General features: G+C 45.6%; 1 protein-coding gene across 16 annotated transcripts in view; it reads left to right on the top strand.

The window, feature by feature from the left end:
- The window catches only part of LOC139383183 (amyloid beta (A4) precursor-like protein 2), a 159,263-nt gene that overhangs the window by 106,144 nt on the left and 30,853 nt on the right, over positions 1-22,266 (top strand). For all 16 annotated transcript variants that reach the window (XM_071127616.1, XM_071127607.1, XM_071127615.1 and 13 more), the window contains 2 exons: positions 5,936-6,035; positions 13,561-13,734. In XM_071127616.1, coding sequence (XP_070983717.1) covers positions 5,936-6,035; positions 13,561-13,734 — 274 coding nt within the window. The remainder of the gene's footprint in view (positions 1-5,935; positions 6,036-13,560; positions 13,735-22,266) is intronic.

Here is a 22,266-nt window from a genome sequence, read left to right as displayed (position 1 = left end):
TACAGTGAACCAGTGTTCTGTCATGGGAAGCTGATTCTAGAAGGATGGCGTGATCTACAGAACCAGTGTTCTGTCATGGGAAGCTGATTCTAGAAGGATGGAGTGATCTACAGTGAACCAGTGTTCTGTCATGGGAAGCTGATTCTAGAAGGATGGCGTGATCTACAGAACCAGTGTTCTGTCATGGGAAGCTGATTCTAGAAGGATGGAGTGATCTACAGTGAACCAGTGTTCTGTCATGGGAAGCTGATTCTAGAAGGATGGAGTGATCTACAGTGAACCAGTGTTTTGTCATGGGAAGCTGATTCTAGAAGGATGGAGTGATCTACAGAACCAGTGTTCTGTCATGGGAAGCTGATTCTAGAAGGATGGAGTGATCTACAGTGAACCAGTGTTCTGTCATGGGAAGCTGATTCTAGAAGGATGGAGTGATCTACAGTGAACCAGTGTTTTGTCATGGGAAGCTGATTCTAGAAGGATGGAGTGATCTACAGAACCAGTGTTCTGTCATGGGAAGCTGATTCTAGAAGGATGGAGTGATCTACAGTGAACCAGTGTTCTGTCATGGGAAGCTGATTCTAGAAGGATGGAGTGATCTACAGTGAACCAGTGTTTTGTCATGGGAAGCTGATTCTAGAAGGATGGAGTGATCAACAGAACCAGTGTTCTGTCATGGGAAGCTGATTCTAGAAGGATGGAGTGATCTACAGAACCAGTGTTCTGTCATGGGAAGCTGATTCTAGAAGGATGGAGTGATCTACAGTGAACCAGTGTTCTGTCATGGGAAGCTGATTCTAGAAGGATGGAGTGATCTACAGTGAACCAGTGTTTTGTCATGGGAAGCTGATTCTAGAAGGATGGAGTGATCTACAGTGAACCAGTGTTCTGTCATGGGAAGCTGATTCTAGAAGGATGGAGTGATCTACAGAACCAGTGTTCTGTCATGGGAAGCTGATTCTAGAAGGATGGAGTGATCTACAGTGAACCAGTGTTTTGTCATGCGAAGCTGATTCTAGAAGTGTAGAAAAGGCCCATGGAGTTGGTGGAATAATCCTGTAATTCATGGGCGCTTTAATTAGGTCAGGTGGAAATGTCCGACAGATCTCAACTCCATAAAGGGAGGAAATCGCCATCGCCCCGATCTCGCTGCTTTCTCTTCCTTTACTCCGTCTAATCCAGAAGTTCTGTGCGTCCATGAATCCACCACAGCCTACCCAGTAAATATACCACTTTGTGGGGTAAATATACCACTTGATGGTTAACGGAATTCCTACCTAAATCTCATCCATTCCTCTGTCACCTGATCCGTGACCACCTGTTCACCTTCACTGTCAGTCATCCTACCTGTCCAGCTAACCACACAGATTCCACTAATCTTTCAAGAAGGATGGAGTGATCTACAGTGAACCAGAGTTCTGTCATGGGAAGCTGATTTCTGTAGGTCATCTTGTTGGAGTTGTTTATTTCTCTTCTCTACATCCTGTTTATCAGCAGCTGTAAATTCTCTCTTCAGCCATCAAATCCCCCTGACGTTCTAGCGACATTCAGCTCTGCACAAGCCAAACAGACTGGAACATTGTGAGCTTTGAAGTCTCTTTTCTTGTGTAAATTTGACATGTGACTCCAAAGTACATTCTAAGAAAAGCCTTTGTGCTTTGTGAGGGCTGGCGTTGTGGTCTGTTTTATATAACCGTAACAGTTATTGGAGTGCCTGGGATTAACCCGGCTCTCTGTCCATTCCTACAGTGGCTATTCCTTTAAAAGTTGTCATACTGCTGCACAGCTTGCATGATGTCATAGTATTTTACTGTCATCCATTGTGGCCATTAATGCTAGTTGGGCCCCCCCCCCCCCCCCCCCCCAGATGGCATCTTTGAGAAGCTTGTTGGTGTTTGTTTACTATTCCAAATGATCCTCTAGACTTTGTGATTGCTGTCAGGGGTTCAGACATTATGATTGCTGTAACCGATCAGGAAGAGCATATTCCAAGGTTTTTAATGAACCTAGTTTTACCAAACAACACAAAATATTTTACAGATGGTCTCTGTTTCAAAATGTAATGTTTTCCTAGAATAACCCCAGCTACATGCCTACTGATGACAATACCCATCTGGAGGCAGATTTCAATACCCATCTGGAAGCAGATTTCAATACCCATCTGGAGGCAGATTTCAATACCCATCTGGGGGGGCAGATTTCAAAACCCATCTGGAGGCAGATTTCAACACCCATCTGGAGGCAGATTTCAACACCCATCTGGAGGCAGATTTCAACACCCATCTGGAGGCAGATTTCAACACCCATCTGGAGGCAGATTTCAACACCCATCTGGAGGCAGATTTCAACACCCATCTGGAGGCAGATTTCAACACCCATCTGGAGGCAGATTTCAACACCCATCTGGAGGCAGATTTCAACACCCATCTGGAGGCAGATTTCAACACCCATCTGGAGGCAGATTTCAACACCCATCTGGAGGCAGATTTCAACACCCATCTGGAGGCAGATTTCAACACCCATCTGGAGGCAGATTTCAACACCCATCTGGAGGCAGATTTCAACACCCATCTGGAGGCAGATTTCAAAACCCATCTGGAGGCAGATTTCAAAACCCATCTGGAGGCAGATTTCAAAACCCATCTGGGGGGGCAGATTTCAATACCCATCTGGGGGGGCAGATTTCAATACCCATCTGGAGGCAGATTTCAATACCCATCTGGAGGCAGATTTCAATACCCATCTGGGGGGGCAGATTTCAATACCCATCTGGGGGGGCAGATTTCAATACCCATCTGGAGGCAGATTTCAACACCCATCTGGAGGCAGATTTCAATACCCATCTGGAGGCAGATTTCAACACCCATCTGGAGGCAGATTTCAATACCCATCTGGAGGCAGATTTCAATACCCATCTGGAGGCAGATTTCAATACCCATCTGGAGGCAGATTTCAATACCCATCTGGGGGCAGATTTCAATACCCATCTGGGGGCAGATTTCAATACCCATCTGGGGGCAGATTTCAAAACCCATCTGGGGGCAGATTTCAAAACCCATCTGGAGGCAGATTTCAAAACCCATCTGGAGGCAGATTTCAATACCCATCTGGGGGGGCAGATTTCAATACCCATCTGGGGGGGCAGATTTCAATACCCATCTGGGGGGGCAGATTTCAATACCCATCTGGGGGGGCAGATTTCAATACCCATCTGGGGGGGCAGATTTCAATACCCATCTGGGGGGGGCAGATTTCAACACCCATCTGGAGGCAGATTTCAACACCCATCTGGAGGCAGATTTCAATACCCATCTGGAGGCAATTTCAATACCCATCTGGAGGCAGATTTCAATACCCATCTGGAGGCAGATTTCAATACCCATCTGGAGGCAGATTTCAATACCCATCTGGGGGCAGATTTCAATACCCATCTGGGGGCAGATTTCAATACCCATCTGGGGGCAGATTTCAAAACCCATCTGGGGGCAGATTTCAATACCCATCGGGGGGGGGGGCAAATATCGATACCCATCTGGGGGCAGATTTCAATACCCATCTGGGGTGAGGGGGGCAAATATCAATTCCCATCTGGGGGCAGATTTCAATACCCATCTGGGGGGGCAAATATCCATACCCATCTGGGGGCAGATTTCAATACCCATCTGGGGGCAGATTTCAATACCCATCTGGGGGCAGATTTCAATACCCATCTGGGGGGGGGGGGGGCAAATATCGATACCCATCTGGGGGCAGATTTCAATACCCATCTGGGGGGGGCAAATATCAATGCCCATCTGGGGGCAAATCTCCTTTCTGCTGTATTCCGTTATATTCGATCCTGTTTCTATTGTATAGGGCTGGGGAATGTAAGCATGTGATGTCTGCTAAATGAACTATTTCATTTAATTGACACGGCACAGCCATAGCCTCCTCTAATATAGTACAGGTAAATCTGAAAACGTGCTATTCTCTTCTTTTGAAATAAATTGTTAGTATGTTTTTTTTACGACCTTCCTAAACAAAATATGAATGGATTTATTTGTGATTGTGTATATTAAATGCATTTATTAGACTGGCTACTGGTTGGCAGGCTACTGGTTGGCAGGCTACTGGTTGGCAGGCTACTGGTTGGCAGGCTACTGGTTGGCAGGCTACTGGTTGGCAGGCTACTAGGCTACTGGTTGGGTCCCGGCTATTCTACAGTTATTGTACATATAGTGCATCAGACCATCATGGTGCTTTGAGGATGAAATGCTCAAGGTATTAGCCTTTCATGATATTTATCTCTCAATGTAGGTCTTCTGCAAGAGTGTAAAGTTCATGATATTTATCTCTCAATGTAGGTCTTCTGCAAGAGTGTAAAGTTCATGATATTTATCTCTCAGTGTAGGTCTTCTGCAAGAGTGTAAAGTTCATGATATTTATCTCTCAATGTAGGTCTTCTGCAAGAGTGTAAAGTTCATGATATTTATCTCTCAATGTAGGTCTTCTGCAAGAGTGTAAAGTTCATGATATTTATCTCTCAATGTAGGTCTTCTGCAAGAGTGTAAAGTTCATGTATTTGTTGAAGAAAAGTCAGGGACAGGTGGATTATTTGTATTTATTTTTTATTGAAATTAAGTTATTGAAATGACATGGCTCTGTAGATGTAAGAGTCCTGTTTACAGTAGCTGTTTTAGAGTTACATACTGGCATAAACTGGCATAAACTGGCATAAAGGCAATATACAGGATATCCACCAGTCATTCATTCATTTGTCATCACACAGAATACAAGTCATCCGTGTCATTAAATACAAAAACATAATAACACAGAGAGCCTTGAATAATTAAACTATTAATAAACCAAAACATGTCGGCTAAAGCGATTTTTAAATTCACAAATGCATTTGATTGTTTTTAATATCGGCCGTACTAGAGAATTTAAAACCTCTTTTGTTAGAACAGACTATATTGATTATGTTGATTATTGATTATGTTGATTATTGATTATGTTGATGATTGATTATGTTGATTATTGTTATGTTGATTATTGATTATGTGCAGTTTCTGTTAGAAATTAAATGTTGCTTAATTCAATTGATGAATATTATGGTGTTTCTCTACTACAAAAAAAACAGAAATCCATTTGACAGTAGCCTATGGACTCAGGGTTTTATTAGGTCAATATGGCGCTGTACAACTTGACTGGTCAGGAAGTAGGCCTAGGCTTCTAAGTGACTGCAAGTGAAAAGAAAAATAATCCTAACATTTCCACACCCTAATTCTAGTCTAACCAATACCCAAACGGAGATCTGATTGATTTATCAAGACCAGTCCCCCATGCTTGTCTCAGAGCTGTGTGAAACGGTGCTGAAATAGTTGACCACACGCGGGTAGGCTATTTCTTCAAAACAATTGGATGACTTTGGGAGTTTCAGTAAGCAACAACTTGTTGTCTTCATTAGCCTACTTTTTTCCAATATTTCTGTCATTCAGTGATATTTTTTCCCGTAGTACTTCGTTATGGATCTATCCAGATGTGGTTACAGAACAGTGCATGTGGTGGGCTGTGCAAAGAGATGGGAGAAGTGACATGCCTGGCAAACATCCATTAATACATTTAAAGTCCCTAAACTCAGCAAGCGTCTTTTGTCCTTCTGATAGCCCATTGAGAATCGATGATCTCGCTGTCCCTGTCTGTCTCTTCAGCTCAGAAGGGCAGACTCACTGGTGGAGAGAAATCTCTATGTAATTGTAGAACTAGGCTGTTTGTCAAACATCAAGTGGAAGGTAGGGCCTAGATTAAATCAGATCAAGCGTAATCCTACAATAGGCAACACTCAGCTGGTGTGTTTTGACGGTGTCGGAGGTGTGACTGTGTTAGAACTGTCAAATTAGTGAGCGGCTGTTTGTGCGATCATTGTCACGAAGTCACAACCGTGTGTGTCCTATCTCAGGTGATGACCCACCTACGTGTGATCGAGGAGAGGATGAACCAGAGTCTGTCTCTGCTCTACAAGGTTCCCTACGTTGCCGAGGAGATCCAGGATGAGATTGGTGAGTGCTGTACGCACACACACACACACACACACACACACACACACACACACACACACACACACACACACACACACACACACACACACACACACGCTGGCCAACCAGGACGGAAGGGGCCGGCCAACCAGGACGGAAGGGGCCGGCCAACCAGGACGGAAGGGGCCGGCCAACCAGGACGGAAGGGGCCGGCCAACCAGGACGGAAAGGGCCGGCCAACCAGGACGGAAAGGGCCGGCCAACCAGGACGGAAAGGGCCGGCCAACCAGGACGGAAAGGGCCGGCCAACCAGGACGGAGGGGGCCGGCCAACCAGGACGGAGGGGGCCGGCCAACCAGGACGGAGGGGGCCGGCCAACCAGGACGGAGGGGGCCGGCCAACCAGGACGGAGGGGGCCGGCCAACCAGGACGGAGGGGGCCGGCCAACCAGGATGGAAAAGTATGGGAAAATGAACTGCACAGCTTCCAGAAAACAGTCCCTTTCAAACTAGAGGTTTCGTGGCTAATTGAGTTAAGACAGTAATTCTGCTCATAGATGATGCATGTAGGAACTACACATTGACACATCCAACCCAAAGAGGGACGTTTAAAACATACTTACTTGCCGAAGTACTGAGGCAATCCAATAAAATGAACAGGAATCAAATCAAAGGAACAGGAATCAAATAAAAGGAACAGGAATCAAACAAAATGAACAGGAATCAAATAAAATGAACAAGAATAAAATACAAGGAACAGGAATCAAACAAAAGGAACAGGAATCAAACAAAAGGAACAGGAATCAAACAAAAGGAACAGGAATCAAACAAAAGGAACAGGAATCAAACAAAAGGAACAGGAATCAAATAAAATGAACAGGAATCAAACAAAAGGAACAGGAATCAAATAAAAGGAATCAAACAAAACAGCTATATGACAGTGTACGTCTGTGCTATGATTTTTGACAAGTTTTGGAACATTTAGTTGTTTCTAGCCTCCCAACAGACTGAACCACTTGAACAGGAGGATGTGGTCAACGGCAGGAGATGAGAAGGCCCTCCGAAGGCAGGCAGCACAGTTCACTCTTCATTCAAGGCGTCTCACCGGCTCTTTGCCATCCCTGCCGCCTGACTGCGACTACTCTGTAGCCGTTGACTCGTTATGGCGGTCTCTCCGCTCACTCGGGATGACAGTCTGCTCGTACCCCTCGGAGGAAACCTCCTTAGTGATGAAGGCTCGCCATGCGTTCTGTAGTCTTCCTCATCGGGTCAGGAGACTGTAGAAATAACAAAAATAGGCCGGTTGAGCGATATGTTTTGAACATGAAATCACAGGAAAACCCCGGCCCAAATTACATCCAGGGACCTGGTCTAATATATGAGTAAATTCCTCTCTGTCTGTCTGTGGCTGAGCAGGTAATGAGGAGGTAATGGAGCTTCATAGCATAAATACAGAACAGTGTATTAGTTATGCTTCTCAGTGTGTCTCAGCTTGGGAAACTAAACCCGCACAACTCTGCAACATTTGGTCTGTGTTCCGTTTGACTCACGTAGGACTGTGAACTCAAAACGTATACAAGATGAGAGGAAACGAAATGAGAGGAGCAGGGAGGTTTGGGGATCTGAAATGTCTTCCTGCTGCGTCTCTAGATGTTTGTCATTTTTGATTTAGATTTGTAAAAGAGGTGTGTGTGTGTGTGTGTGTGTGTGTGTGGCGTGTGTGGGGTGTGCATTTACTGTAGATTAAAGTGGGATGCTTTGACAGAACTGGGTCACAGTACAGTGCTGTTTCTCTTTCTCTCTGTCTCTGTGTGTCTGTCTCTAGCTCTCTCCCTCTGTATCTGTGTGTCTGTCTCTAGCTCTGTGTCTGTGTGTCTGTCTCTAGCTCTCTCCCTCTGTGTCTGTGTGTCTGTCTCTAGCTCTGTGTCTGTCTCTATCTCTCTCTCTCTCTGTCTGTGTGTCTGTCTCTAGCTCTCTCCCTCTGTGTCTGTGTGTCTGTCTCTAGCTCTCTCCCTCTGTGTCTGTGTGTCTGTCTCTAGCTCGGTGTCTGTCTCTAGCTCTCTCTCTCTCTGTCTGTGTGTCTGTCTCTAGCTCTCTCCCTCTGTGTCTGTGTGTCTGTCTCTAGCTCTCTCCCTCTGTGTCTGTGTGTCTGTCTCTAGCTCTCTCCCTCTGTGTCTGTGTGTCTGTCTCTAACTCTCTCCCTCTGTGTCTGTGTGTCTGTCTCTAGCTCTCTCTCTCTCTGTGTCTGTGTGTCTGTCTCTAGCTCTCTCCCTCTGTGTCTGTGTGTCTGTCTCTAGCTCTTTCTCTCTGTCTGTGTGTCTGTCTCTAGCTCTCTCTCTCTGTGTCCGTGTGTCTCTCTAGCTCTCTCTCTGTCTGTGTGTCTGTCTCTAGCTCTCTCACTCTGTCTGTGTGTCTGTCTCTAGCTCTCTCCCTCTGTGTTTGTGTGTCTGTCTCTAGCTCTCTCTCCCTCTGTGTCTGTGTGTCTGTCTCTAGCTCTCTCCCTCTGTCTGTGTCTGTCTCTAGCTCTCTCTCTCTCTGTGTGTCTGTCTCTAGCTCTCTCCCTCTGTGTTTGTGTGTCTGTCTCTAGCTCTCTCTCCCTCTGTATCTGTGTCTGTCTCTAGCTCTCTCTCCCTCTGTATCTGTCTCTAGCTCTCTCCCTCTGTATCTGTGTGTTTGTCTCTAGCTCTCTCCCTCTGTATCTCTGTATCCCTCTCTCTCTCTATCAATTCAATTCAAGGGACTTTATTGTCATGGGAAACATATGTTAACATTGCCAAAGCAAGTGAAGTAGATAATAAACAATAAAAATGAACCGTAAACATTACGCTCACAGAAGCTCCAAAATAATAAAGATATTAAAATGTCATAGTTAAAGTAAAAAAGGGAAAATAAATCAACATAAATTGTTATTTATATTTACAATGGTGTTTGTTCTTCAAATGCCCTTTTCTCGTGGCAACAGGTCACAAATCTTGCTGCTGTGATGGCACACTGTGGAATTTCACCCAGTAGATATGGGAGTTTATCAAAATTGGGTTTGTTTTCTAATTATTTTTGGATCTGTGTAATCTGAGGGAAATATGTGTCTCTAATATGGTCATACATTTGGCAGGAGGTTAGGAAGTGCAGCTCAGTTTCCACCTCATTTTGTGGGCAGTGTGCACATAGCCTAGCCTGTCTTCTCTTTAGAGCCATGTCTGCCTACGGCGGCCTTTCTCAATAGCAAGGCTATGCTCACTGAGTCTGTACATAGTCAAAGCTTTCCTTAATTTTGGGTCAGTCACAGTGGTCTGGTATTCTGCTGCTGTGTACTCTCTGTTTAGGGCCAAATAGCATTCTAGTTTGCTCTGTTTTTTGTTAATTCTTTCCAATGTGTAAAGTAATTATCTTTTTGTTTTCTCATGATTTGGTTGGGTCTAATTGTGCTGTTGTCCTGGGGCTCTGTAGGGTGTGTTTGTGTTTGTGAACAAAGCCCCAGGAACAACTTGCTTAGGGGAACTCTTCTCCAGGTTCATCTCTCTGTAGGTGATGGCTTTGTTATGGAAGGTTTGGGAATCACTTCCTTTTAGGTGGTTGTAGAATTTAATGTCTCTTTTTTGGATTTTGATAATTAGTGGGTATCGGCCTAATTCTGCTCTGCATGCATTATTTGGTGTTTTACGTTGTACACTGGGGATATTTTTGCAGAATCTGCATGCAGAGTCTCAATTTGGTGTTTGTCCCATTCTGTGAATTCTTGGTTGGTGAGCGGACCCCAGACCTCACAACCATAAAGGGCAGTGGGTTCTACAACTGATTCAAGTATTTTTAGCCAGATCCTAATTGGTATGTCGAATTTTATGGTCCTGGTGACTGGACCTTTTTTGGAACACCATTATTTTGGTCTTACTGAGATTTACTGTCAGGGCCCAGGTCTGACAGAATCTGTGCAGAAGATCTAGGTGCTGCTGCCGGCCCTCCTTGGTTGGGGACAGGAGCACCAGATCATCAGCAAACAGTAGACATCTGACTTCACATTCTAGTAGGGTGAGGCCGGGTGCTGCAGACTGTTTTAGTGCCCTCACCAATTCGTTGGATTACCAGAATGCGTACTCGGAGAATGCGTTGGCCAGCAGTGTCTTCACAGACATTTTCAACCTCTCCCTGACCCAGTCTGTAATATCTACATGTTTTAAACAGACCACCATAGTCCTTGTGCCCAAGACCACCAAGGTAACCGGCCTAAATGACAACCGCCCCATAAAACTCGCATCTATAGCCATGAAATTCTTTCGAAAGGCTGGTCATGTCTCACAACAACACCGTCATCCCAGACACCCTGGATCCACTACAATTCACATACGTATCAAAAGGTTTGTCCTCATTAAAGTCCAGCGTTTCAAAACACATTTGCAGCGTTGGTTAACTGTTGAGGTGCCTCGAGGTTGAACAGCCTTTTCCGTCCAGGTTGAACAGCCTTTTCCGCCCTGGTTGGCCAGCCAATTGGGTTTTTAGTTCTGATGCGCCCCACTGCTGGAACAGATCAGATGTTCTGGTGTCGCTCAGGGTATTATCTATGATTTTTGTATTTGAGAAATGTTTTGTTGTATTTTATCTGTTGCTTGTAATTCTATCAAATGTGTCAATTGTAAAACGCAGGGCTCCCTTGTAAAAGAGACCTGGGTCTCAATGGGATTCCCTGTTGAAATAAAGGTCAAATACCACCCCAACAAAATCTACAGATGACACAATCTCTATTGCACTCCACACTGCCCTTTCCCACCTGGACAAAAGGAACACCTATGTGAGAATGCTGTTCATTGACTACAGCTCAGCGTTCAACACCATAGTGCCCTCCAAGCTCATCACTAAGCTAAGGACCCTGGGACTAAACACCTCCCTCTGCAACTGGATCCTGGACTTCCCGACGGGCCGCCCCCCAGGTGGTAAGGGTAGGCAAGAGCACACTAAGACGAGGGCCCCTCAGGAGTGTGTACTTGTCCCCTTCTGTACTCCCTGTTCATCCACGACTGCGAGGCCAAAACCATCATTAAGTTTGCTGACCACCAACGGTGGTAGGCCTGATCACCGACGACGATGAGTCGGTCTACAGGGAGGAGGTCAGAGACCTGACAGTGTGGTGCCAGGACAACGACCTCTCCCTCAATGTCGGCAAGACAAAAGGAGCTGATCTACAGGAAAATGAAGGCCGAATGCGCCCCCATCCACATCAACAAGGCTGCAGTAAAGCGGGTCGAGAGCGTGAAGTTTCTCAGGGGGTCCACATCACTAAGGAATTCAAATTAATACCTACACACCAACACAGAAGAAGAAGGCACAGCAACACCTCTTACCCGTCAGGAGGATGAAAATGTTCTGAGTTCTACAGCTGCACCATCGAGAGCATCTTGACTGGCTGCGTCTCCTCTTGGTATGGTAGCTGCTCGGCATTTCGGCCACAAGGCGCTACAGAGGGTAGCCTGCAATCCAGGACCTCTATACCAGGCGGTGTCAGAGGAAGGCCCTAAAAGATTGTCAACGACTCCAGCCACCCTAGTCGTGAACTATTCTCTCTGCACCTCATGGCAAGCGGTACCGATGCACCAAATCTGGAACCAACAAGACCTTGAACAGTTTCCACCCCCAAGTCATAAAACGGTTAAATAGTTAGTCTGGGTAGCTATTGGTTAACTTTTTAACTATCTGCAATGGCCCTTTTTGCACTTTTTAAAAACGTATTACATAATAACTGCTACTGTTTATTATCTATCCTGTTGCCTAGTCACTTTATCCCTATCTATATGCACATATCTACTGTTTATTATCTATCCTGTTGCCCAGTCACTTTATCCCTATCTATATGCACATATCTACTGTTTATTATCTATCCTGTTGCCTAGTCACTTTATCCCTATCTATATGCACATATCTACTGTTTATTATCTATCCTGTTGCCTAGTCACTTTATCCCTATCTATATGCACATATCTACTGTTTATTATCTATCCTGTTGCCTAGTCACTTTATCCCTATCTATATGCACATATCTACTGTTTATTATCTATCCTGTTTCCTTGTCACTTTATCCCTATCTATATGCACATATCTACTGTTTATTATCTATCCTGTTGCCCAGTCACTTTATCCCTATCTATATGCACATATCTACTGTTTATTATCTATCCTGTTGCCTAGTCACTTTATCCCTATATATATGTACATATCTACTGTTTATTATCTATCCTGTTGCCTAGTCACTTTATCCCTATCTATATGCACATATCTACTGTTTATTATCTATCCTGTTGCCCAGTCACTTTATCCCTATCTATATGCACATATCTACTGTTTATTATCTATCCTGTTGCCTAGTCACTTTATCCCTATCTATATGCACATATCTACTGTTTATTATCTATCCTGTTGCCTAGTCACTTTATCCCTATCTATATGCACATATCTACTGTTTATTATCTATCCTGTTGCCTAGTCACTTTATCCCTATCTATATGTACATATCTACTGTTTATTATCTATCCTGTTGCCTAGTCACTTTATCCCTATCTATATGCACATATCTACTGTTTATTATCTATCCTGTTGCCTAGTCACTTTATCCCTATCTATATGCACATATCTACTGTTTATTATCTATCCTGTTGCCTAGTCACTTTATCCCTATCTATATGCACATATCTACTGTTTATTATCTATCCTGTTGCCTAGTCACTTTATCCCTATCTATATGCACATATCTACTGTTTATTATCTATCCTGTTGCCCAGTCACTTTATCCCTATCTATATGCACATATCTACTGTTTATTATCTATCCTGTTGCCTAGTCACTTTATCCCTATCTATATGCACATATCTACTGTTTATTATCTATCCTGTTGCCCAGTCACTTTATCCCTATCTATATGCACATATCTACTGTTTATTATCTATCCTGTTGCCTAGTCACTTTATCCCTATCTATATGCACATATCTACTGTTTATTATCTATCCTGTTGCCCAGTCACTTTATCCCTATCTATATGCACATATCTACTGTTTATTATCTATCCTGTTGCCCAGTCACTTTATCCCTATCTATATGCACATATCTACTGTTTATTATCTATCCTGTTGCCTAGTCACTTTATCCCTATCTATATGCACATATCTACCTCAACTACCTCATTCCCCTGCACATCACCTCAGTACTGGGACCCCGTGTGTATATAGACAAGTTATCATTACCCAGTGTATATATAGACAAGTTATCATTACTCAGTACTGGGACCCAGTGTATATGTAGACAAGTTATCATTACTCAGTACTGGTACCCAGTGTATATAACCTAGTTATCATTACTCAGTACTGGGACCCCATGTATATATAGACAAGTTATCATTACTCATTGTGGATTTATTTCTCATGTTATTTTTCATATATATTTTTTAATTGTTGGGAAGTAAGTAAAGCAATTCACTGTTCGTCTACACCTTTGTCTTTACAAAGTGACAGATAAAACGATTCCCATGATTTTCATCTCTCCTCCTCCTCACTTCCTGTCCTCCTAGATGAGTTGCTTCAGGAGCAGAGGGCAGACATGGACCAGTTCCTGTCGTCTATCTCAGAGTCTCAGCCGGACGTTACCGTGTCATCAGAGGAGAGTGTGGAGCTTCCGGTCTCCGAAGGGAAACCCTACCGCCCCTTCCAGGTCACCTCCCTGGGGTCGCGACCTGAACCAGAGGGTGAGACCCAGACTAAAACCCTGTGTCATACCCTACACCCCTCTCAACCAAGTGTGCACTTGCTCACTCCGCCCTCACAGAAATCCGGGTAGAACTGTAAACTCACTCTAACCAAGGTAACCATGGTTACACTACATAAGTCCATGAGGGGTAGTGAACGAGTGCGCACTTTAAGGAGAATCGTTGAGAATGGAAATGCAGTTCTAGTCCTAGTACTGGGCCGTATTGTAGACAACTAAAGCCTGGTCCTAGTACTGGGCAGTATTGTAGACAACTAAAGCCTGGTCCTAGTACTGGGCAGGATTGTAGACAACTAACGCCTGGTCCTGGTCCTGGGCAGTATTGTAGACAACTAAAGCCTGGTCCTAGTACTGGGCAGTATTGTAGACAACTAAAGCCTGGTCCTGGTACTGGGCAGTATTGTAGACAACTAAAGCCTGGTCCTAGTACTGGGCAGTATTGTAGACAACTAAAGCCTGGTCCTGAGCAGTATTGTAGACAACTAAAGCCTGGTCCTAGTACTGGGCCGTATTGTAGACAACTAAAGCCTGGTCCTAGTACTGGGCAGGATTGTAGACAACTAAAGCCTGGTCCTGGTACTGGGCAGTATTGTAGACAACTAAAGCCTGGTCCTGGTACTGGGCAGTATTGTAGACAACTAAAGCCTGGTCCTAGTACTGGGCAGTATTGTAGACAACTAAAGCCTGGTCCTGAGCAGTATTGTAGACAACTAAAGCCTGGTCCTAGTACTGGGCAGTATTGTAGACAACTAAAGCCTGGTCCTAGTACTGGGCAGTATTGTAGACAACTAAAGCCTGGTCCTGGGCAGTATTGTAGACAACTAACGCCTGGTCCTAGTACTGGGCAGTATTGTAGACAACTAAAGCCTGGTCCTAGTACTGGGCAGTATTGTAGACAACTAAAGCCTGGTCCTGGGCAGTATTGTAGACAACTAAAGCCTGGTCCTAGTACTGGGCAGTATTGTAGACAACTAAAGCCTGGTCCTGGTACTGGGCAGTATTGTAGACAACTAACGCCTGGTCCAAGTACTGGGCAGTATTGTAGACAACTAACGCCTGGTCCTGGTACTGGGCAGTATTGTAGACAACTAAAGCCTGGTCCTAGTACTGGGCAGTATTGTAGACAACTAACGCCTGGTCCTGGTCCTGGGCAGTATTGTAGACAACTAAAGCCTGGTCCTAGTACTGGGCAGTATTGTAGACAACTAAAGCCTGGTCCTAGTACTGGGCAGTATTGTAGACAACTAAAGCCTGGTCCTGGGCAGTATTGTAGACAACTAAAGCCTGGTCCTAGTACTGGGCAGTATTGTAGACAACTAACGCCTGGTCCTGGTCCTGGGCAGTATTGTAGACAACTAAAGCCTGGTCCTGGGCAGTATTGTAGACAACTAAAGCCTGGTCCTGGTACTGGGCAGTATTGTAGACAACTAAAGCCTGGTCCTAGTACTGGGCAGGATTGTAGACAACTAAAGCCTGGTCCTAGTACTGGGCAGTATTGTAGACAACTAAAGCCTGGTCCTGGGCAGTATTGTAGACAACTAAAGCCTGGTCCTGGTACTGGGCAGTATTGTAGACAACTAAAGCCTGGTCCTAGTACTGGGCAGTATTGTAGACAACTAAAGCCTGGTCCTAGTACTGGGCAGTATTGTAGACAACTAAAGCCTGGTCCTGGGCAGTATTGTCGACAACTAAAGCCTGGTCCTAGTACTGGGCAGTATTGTAGACAACTAAAGCCTGGTCCTAGTACTGAGCAGTATTGTAGACAACTAAAGCCTGGTCCTGGTACTGGGCAGTATTGTAGACAACTAACGCCTGGTCCTGGTCCTGGGCAGTATTGTAGACAACTAAAGCCTGGTCCTAGTACTGGGCAGTATTGTAGACAACTAAAGCCTGGTCCTAGTACTGGGCAGTATTGTAGACAACTAAAGCCTGGTCCTGGTACTGGGCAGTATTGTAGACAACTAAAGCCTGGTCCTGGTACTGGGCAGTATTGTAGACAACTAACGCCTGGTCCTAGTACTGGGCAGTATTGTAGACAACTAACGCCTGGTCCTAGTACTGGGCAGTATTGTAGACAACTAAAGCCTGGTCCTAGTACTGGGCAGTATTGTAGACAACTAAAGCCTGGTCCTGAGCAGTATTGTAGACAACTAAAGCCTGGTCCTGGGCAGTATTGTAGACAACTAAAGCCTGGTCCTAGTACTGGGCAGTATTGTAGACAACTAACGCCTGGTCCTGGTACTGGGCAGTATTGTAGACAACTAAAGCCTGGTCCTAGTACTGGGCAGTATTGTAGACAACTAACGCCTGGTCCTGGGCAGTATTGTAGACAACTAAAGCCTGGTCCTAGTACTGGGCAGTATTGTAGACAACTAACGCCTGGTCCTAGTACTGGGCAGTATTGTAGACAACTAACGCCTGGTCCTAGTACTGGGCAGTATTGTAGACAACTAAAGCCTGGTCCTGAGCAGTATTGCAGACAACTAACGCCTGGTCCTGGGCAGTATTGTAGACAACTAAAGCCTGGTCCTAGTACTGGGCAGTATTGTAGACAACTAAAGCCTGGTCCTAGTACTGGGCAGTATTGTAGACAACTAAAGCCTGGTCCTAGTACTGGGCAGTATTGTAGACAACTAAAGCCTGGTCCTGGTACTGGGCAGAATTGTAGACAACTAAAGCCTGGTCCTGGTACTGGGCAGTATTGTAGACAACTAACGCCTGGTCCTAGTACTGGGCAGTATTGTAGACAACTAACGCCTGGTCCTAGTACTGGGCAGTATTGTAGACAACTAAAGCCTGGTCCTAGTACTGGGCAGTATTGTAGACAACTAAAGCCTGGTCCTGGGCAGTATTGTAGACAACTAAAGCCTGGTCCTAGTACTGGGCAGTATTGTAGACAACTAACGCCTGGTCCTGGTACTGGGCAGTATTGTAGACAACTAAAGCCTGGTCCTAGTACTGGGCAGTATTGTAGACAACTAACGCCTGGTCCTGGGCAGTATTGTAGACAACTAAAGCCTGGTCCTAGTACTGGGCAGTATTGTAGACAACTAACGCCTGGTCCTAGTACTGGGCAGTATTGTAGACAACTAACGCCTGGTCCTAGTACTGGGCAGTATTGTAGACAACTAAAGCCTGGTCCTGAGCAGTATTGCAGACAACTAACGCCTGGTCCTGGGCAGTATTGTAGACAACTAAAGCCTGGTCCTGGGCAGTATTGTAGACAACTAAAGCCTGGTCCTAGTACTGGGCAGTATTGTAGACAACTAACGCCTGGTCCTAGTACTGGGCAGTATTGTAGACAACTAAAGCCTGGTCCTAGTACTGGGCAGTATTGTAGACAACTAAAGCCTGGTCCTAGTACTGGGCAGTATTGTAGACAACTAAAGCCTGGTCCTGAGCTGTATTGTAGACAACTAACGCCTGGTCCTGGTACTGGGCAGTATTGTAGACCACTAAAGCCTGGTCCTGGTCCTGAGCAGTATTGTAGACAACTAAAGCCTGGTCCTGGGCAGTATTGTAGACAACTAAAGCCTGGTCCTAGTACTGGGCAGTATTGTAGACAACTAAAGCCTGGTCCTGGTACTGGGCAGTATTGTAGACAACTAAAGCCTGGTCCTAGTACTGGGCAGTATTGTAGACAACTAAAGCCTGGTCCTAGTACTGGGCAGTATTGTAGACAACTAACGCCTGGTCCTAGTACTGGGCAGTATTGTAGACAACTAAAGCCTGGTCCTAGTACTGGGCAGTATTGTAGACAACTAAAGCCTGGTCCTGAGCAGTATTGTAGACAACTAAAGCCTGGTCCTAGTACTGGGCAGTATTGTAGACAACTAAAGCCTGGTCCTGGGCAGTATTGTAGACAACTAAAGCCTGGTCCTGGTACTGGGCAGTATTGTAGACAACTAAAGCCTGGTCCTGGGCAGTATTAGAGACAACTAACGCCTGGTCCTAGTACTGGGCAGTATTGTAGACAACTAATGCCTGGTCCTGGTACTGGGCAGTATTGTAGACAACTAAAGCCTGGTCCTAGTACTGGGCAGGATTGTAGACAACTAAAGCCTGGTCCTGGTCCTGGGCAGTATTGTAGACAACTAACGCCTGGTCCTGGGCAGTATTGTAGACAACTAACGCCTGGTTCTGGTCCTGGGCAGTATTGTAGACAACTAAAGCCTGGTCCTAGTACTGGGCAGTATTGTAGACAACTAAAGCCTGGTCCTAGTACTGGGCAGTATTGTAGACAACTAAAGCCTGGTACTGAGCAGTATTGTAGACAACTAAAGCCTGGTACTGGGCAGTATTTTAGACAACTAAAGCCTGGTCCTGAGCAGTATTGTAGACAACTAACGCCTGGTCCTAGTACTGGGCAGTATTATAGACAACTAAAGCCTGGTCCTAGTACTGATCAGTATTGTAGACAACTAAAGCCTGGTCCTAGTACTGGGCAGTATTGTAGACAACTAAAGCCTGGTACTGGGCAGTATTGTAGACAACTAAAGCCTGGTCCTAGTACTGGGCAGTATTGTAGACAACTAAAGCCTGGTCCTAGTACTGGGCAGTATTGTAGACAACTAACGCCTGGTCCTGGTCCTGGGCAGTATTGTAGACAACTAAAGCCTGGTCCTGAGCAGTATTGTAGACAACTAACGCCTGGTCCTAGTACTGGGCAGTATTGTAGACAACTAACGCCTGGTCCTAGTACTGGGCAGTATTGTAGACAACTAAAGCCTGGTCCTGAGCAGTATTGTAGACAACTAAAGCCTGGTCCTAGTACTGGGCAGTATTGTAAACAACTAAAGCCTGGTCCTAGTACTGGGCAGTATTGTAGACAACTAAAGCCTGGTCCTGGGCAGTATTGTAGACAACTAAAGCCTGGTCCTGGGCAGTATTGTAGACAACTAAAGCCTGGTCCTAGTACTGGGCAGTATTGTAGACAACTAAAGCCTGGTCCTAGTACTCGGCAGTATTGTAGACAACTAAAGCCTGGTCCTGGTACTGGGCAGTATTGTAGACAACTAAAGCCTGGTCCTAGTACTGGGCAGTATTGTAGACAACTAAAGCCTGGTCCTAGTACTGGGCAGTATTGTAGACAACTAATGCCTGGTCCTGGTACTGGGCAGTATTGTAGACAACTAAAGCCTGGTCCTAGTACTGGGCAGGATTGTAGACAACTAAAGCCTGGTCCTGGTCCTGGGCAGTATTGTAGACAACTAACGCCTGGTCCTGGGCAGTATTGTAGACAACTAACGCCTGGTCCTGGTCCTGGGCAGTATTGTAGACAACTAAAGCCTGGTCCTAGTACTGGGCAGTATTGTAGACAACTAACGCCTGGTCCTAGTACTGGGCAGTATTGTAGACAACTAACGCCTGGTCCTGGTCCTGGGCAGTATTGTAGACAACTAAAGCCTGGTCCTAGTACTGGGCAGTATTGTAGACAACTAAAGCCTGGTACTGGGCAGTATTGTAGACAACTAAAGCCTGGTCCTGAGCAGTATTGTAGACAACTAAAGCCTGGTCCTGAGCAGTATTGTAGACAACTAACGCCTGGTCCTAGTACTGGGCAGTATTATAGACAACTAAAGCCTGGTCCTAGTACTGAGCAGTATTGTAGACAACTAAAGCCTGGTCCTAGTACTGGGCAGTATTGTAGACAACTAAAGCCTGGTCCTAGTACTGGGCAGTATTGTAGACAACTAAAAGCCTGGTCCTGGTCCTGGGCAGTATTGTAGACAACTAAAAGCCTGGTCCTGGTCCTGGGCAGTATTGTAGACAACTAAAGCCTGGTCCTGAGCAGTATTGTAGACAACTAATGCCTGGTCCTAGTACTGGGCAGTATTGTAGACAACTAACGCCTGGTCCTAGTACTGGGCAGTATTGTAGACAACTAAAGCCTGGTCCTGAGCAGTATTGTAGACAACTAAAGCCTGGTCCTAGTACTGGGCAGTATTGTAAACAGCTAAAGCCTGGTCCTAGTACTGGGCAGTATTGTAGACAACTAAAGCCTGGTCCTGGGCAGTATTGTAGACAACTAAAGCCTGGTCCTGGGCAGTATTGTAGACAACTAAAGCCTGGTCCTAGTACTGGGCAGTATTGTAGACAACTAAAGCCTGGTCCTAGTACTGGGCAGTATTGTAGACAACTAAAGCCTGGTCCTAGTACTCGGCAGTATTGTAGACAACTAAAGCCTGGTCCTGGTACTGGGCAGTATTGTAGACAACTAAAGCCTGGTCCTGGTACTGGGCAGTATTGTAGACAACTAAAGCCTGGTCCTAGTACTGGGCAGTATTGTAGACAACTAAAGCCTGGTCCTAGTACTGGGCAGTATTGTAGACAACTAAAGCCTGGTCCTAGTACTGGGCAGTATTGTAGACAACTAAAGCCTGGTCCTGGGCAGTATTGTAGACAACTAAAGCCTGGTCCTAGTACTGGGCAGTATTTTAGACAACTAAAGCCTGGTACTGAGCAGTATTGTAGTCAGATAAAGCCTGTTATCAGTGTTACCTAAGTATGAAAGACAAAACAACAGCATAGGACCTTGATTCACTGGAACACTGAGCTGTCCCACAGTTCGAGGGACACTAATGTACTCTGTGTGACTGGAGGAGAGGAGGGAAGATCAGAGAAGAGTGTTGTTTTAGATGTGGAGCCGTGTGGTTGTTGTGGCTCATATCTGAGCCAGCATGGCTCCCAGCCTTCAACATAATGCCATTGAAGTTCAGAGAAACTCACAAAGCCTCCGGCTCTGCTGCAGCTAGAGCTGAACAAAACATTTTGAACATGAACGACCAGCCTCGTTATCTCCTCGTCAGTAATACTGCTACAGCACCACCCTCGTTATCTCCTCGTTAGTAATACTGCTACAGCACCACCCTCGTTATCTCCTCATCAGTAATACTGCTGCAGCACCACCCTCGTTATCTCCTCGTCAGTAATACTGCTGCAGCACCACCCTCGTTATCTCCTCGTCAGTAATACCTCTACAGCACCACCCTCGTTATCTCCTCGTCAGTAATACCTCTACAGCACCACCCTCGTTATCTCCTCGTTAGTAATACTGCTACAGCACCACCCTCGTTATCTCCTCGTCAGTAATACTGCTGCAGCACCACCCTCGTTATCTCCTCGTCAGTAATACCTCTACAGCACCACCCTCGTTATCTCCTCGTCAGTAATACTGCTGCAGCACCACCCTCGTTATCTCCTCGTCAGTAATACCTCTACAGCACCACCCTCGTTATCTCCTCGTCAGTAATACTGCTGCAGCACCACCCTCGTTATCTCCTCGTCAGTAATACCTCTACAGCACCACCCTCGTTATCTCCTCGTCAGTAATACTGCTGCAGCACCACCCTCGTTATCTCCTCGTCAGTAATACTGCTGCAGCACCACCCTCGTTATCTCCTCGTCAGTAATACTGCTGCAGCACCACCCTCGTTATCTCCTCGTCAGTAAGAGGACTCCATGGCCAGGAATGTTGGTTAAGTTTAAATGATAAATGAATCATAATGTTGGTTAGGTTTAAATGATAAACGAATCCTAATGTGAAGACATTGGATTTAAAAGATAAGTGCCTAGACTGGAATGAATATGGTGGAAGGAAACTCTCTGGCCAGTGTTTACACCAATCAGCTCTATTCACTTTATAATTAAGATGATTCAAGCACCTATACATTGATCTGACAAAAACAAAATTAAGTCATGATCCATTTCTTTACGTAAAATGAAACTTGTATCTCTGACTAATTCCTTCAAATAGGGTTAATACGATCATTTTTATTTGACCTTTATTTAACTAGACAAGTCAGTTAAGAACAAATTCTTATTTACAATGACGTCCTAGGAACAGTGGGTTAACTGCCTTGTTCAGGGGCAGAACGACAGATTTGTACCTTGTCAGCTCGGGGATTCGAACTTGCAACCTTTTGGATACTAGTGCAACGCTCTAACCACTAGGCTACCCTGCCGCCCCTCCACTCTAACCACTAGGCTACCCTGCCGCCCCTCCACTCTAACCACTAGGCTACCCTGCCGCCCCTCCACTCTAACCACTAGGCTACCCTGCCGCCCCTCCACTCTAACCACTAGGCTACCCTGCCGCCCCTCCACTCTAACCACTAGGCTACCCTGCCGCCCCTACACTCTAACCACTAGGGTACGCTGCCGCCCCTCCACTCTAACCACTAGGCTACCCTGCGTTTCAGAGAAGTGGTCGTTCGGGTTTCTCAAGCCCGATGACAGTTGTCCACAGACAAAGGATATCCTCTCCACGAACGCCTAGGATGCAATGGTAGAAACCCGACCCAGTGTCACAGGCCTCTGGTTTGAATAAACAGCCATCCTTGCCTGTCAGAACTTCCACAGCTCACACTGCACCTAATGCCCTGCCAGGTTGACTCTGTAAACATGCCCCTTGACCTCTTCAAGGTATTTCCACAGCTCACACTGCACCTAATGCCCTGCCAGGTTGACTCTGTAAACATGCCCCTTGACCTCTTCAAGGTATTTCCACAGC

Source organism: Oncorhynchus clarkii, chromosome 24 (genome assembly GCF_045791955.1).
Source record: "Oncorhynchus clarkii lewisi isolate Uvic-CL-2024 chromosome 24, UVic_Ocla_1.0, whole genome shotgun sequence".
NCBI lineage: Eukaryota > Metazoa > Chordata > Actinopteri > Salmoniformes > Salmonidae > Oncorhynchus > Oncorhynchus clarkii.
The sequence above is the reverse complement of the archived record's forward strand: the minus strand, read 5'-3'. Positions and strand labels throughout refer to the sequence as shown.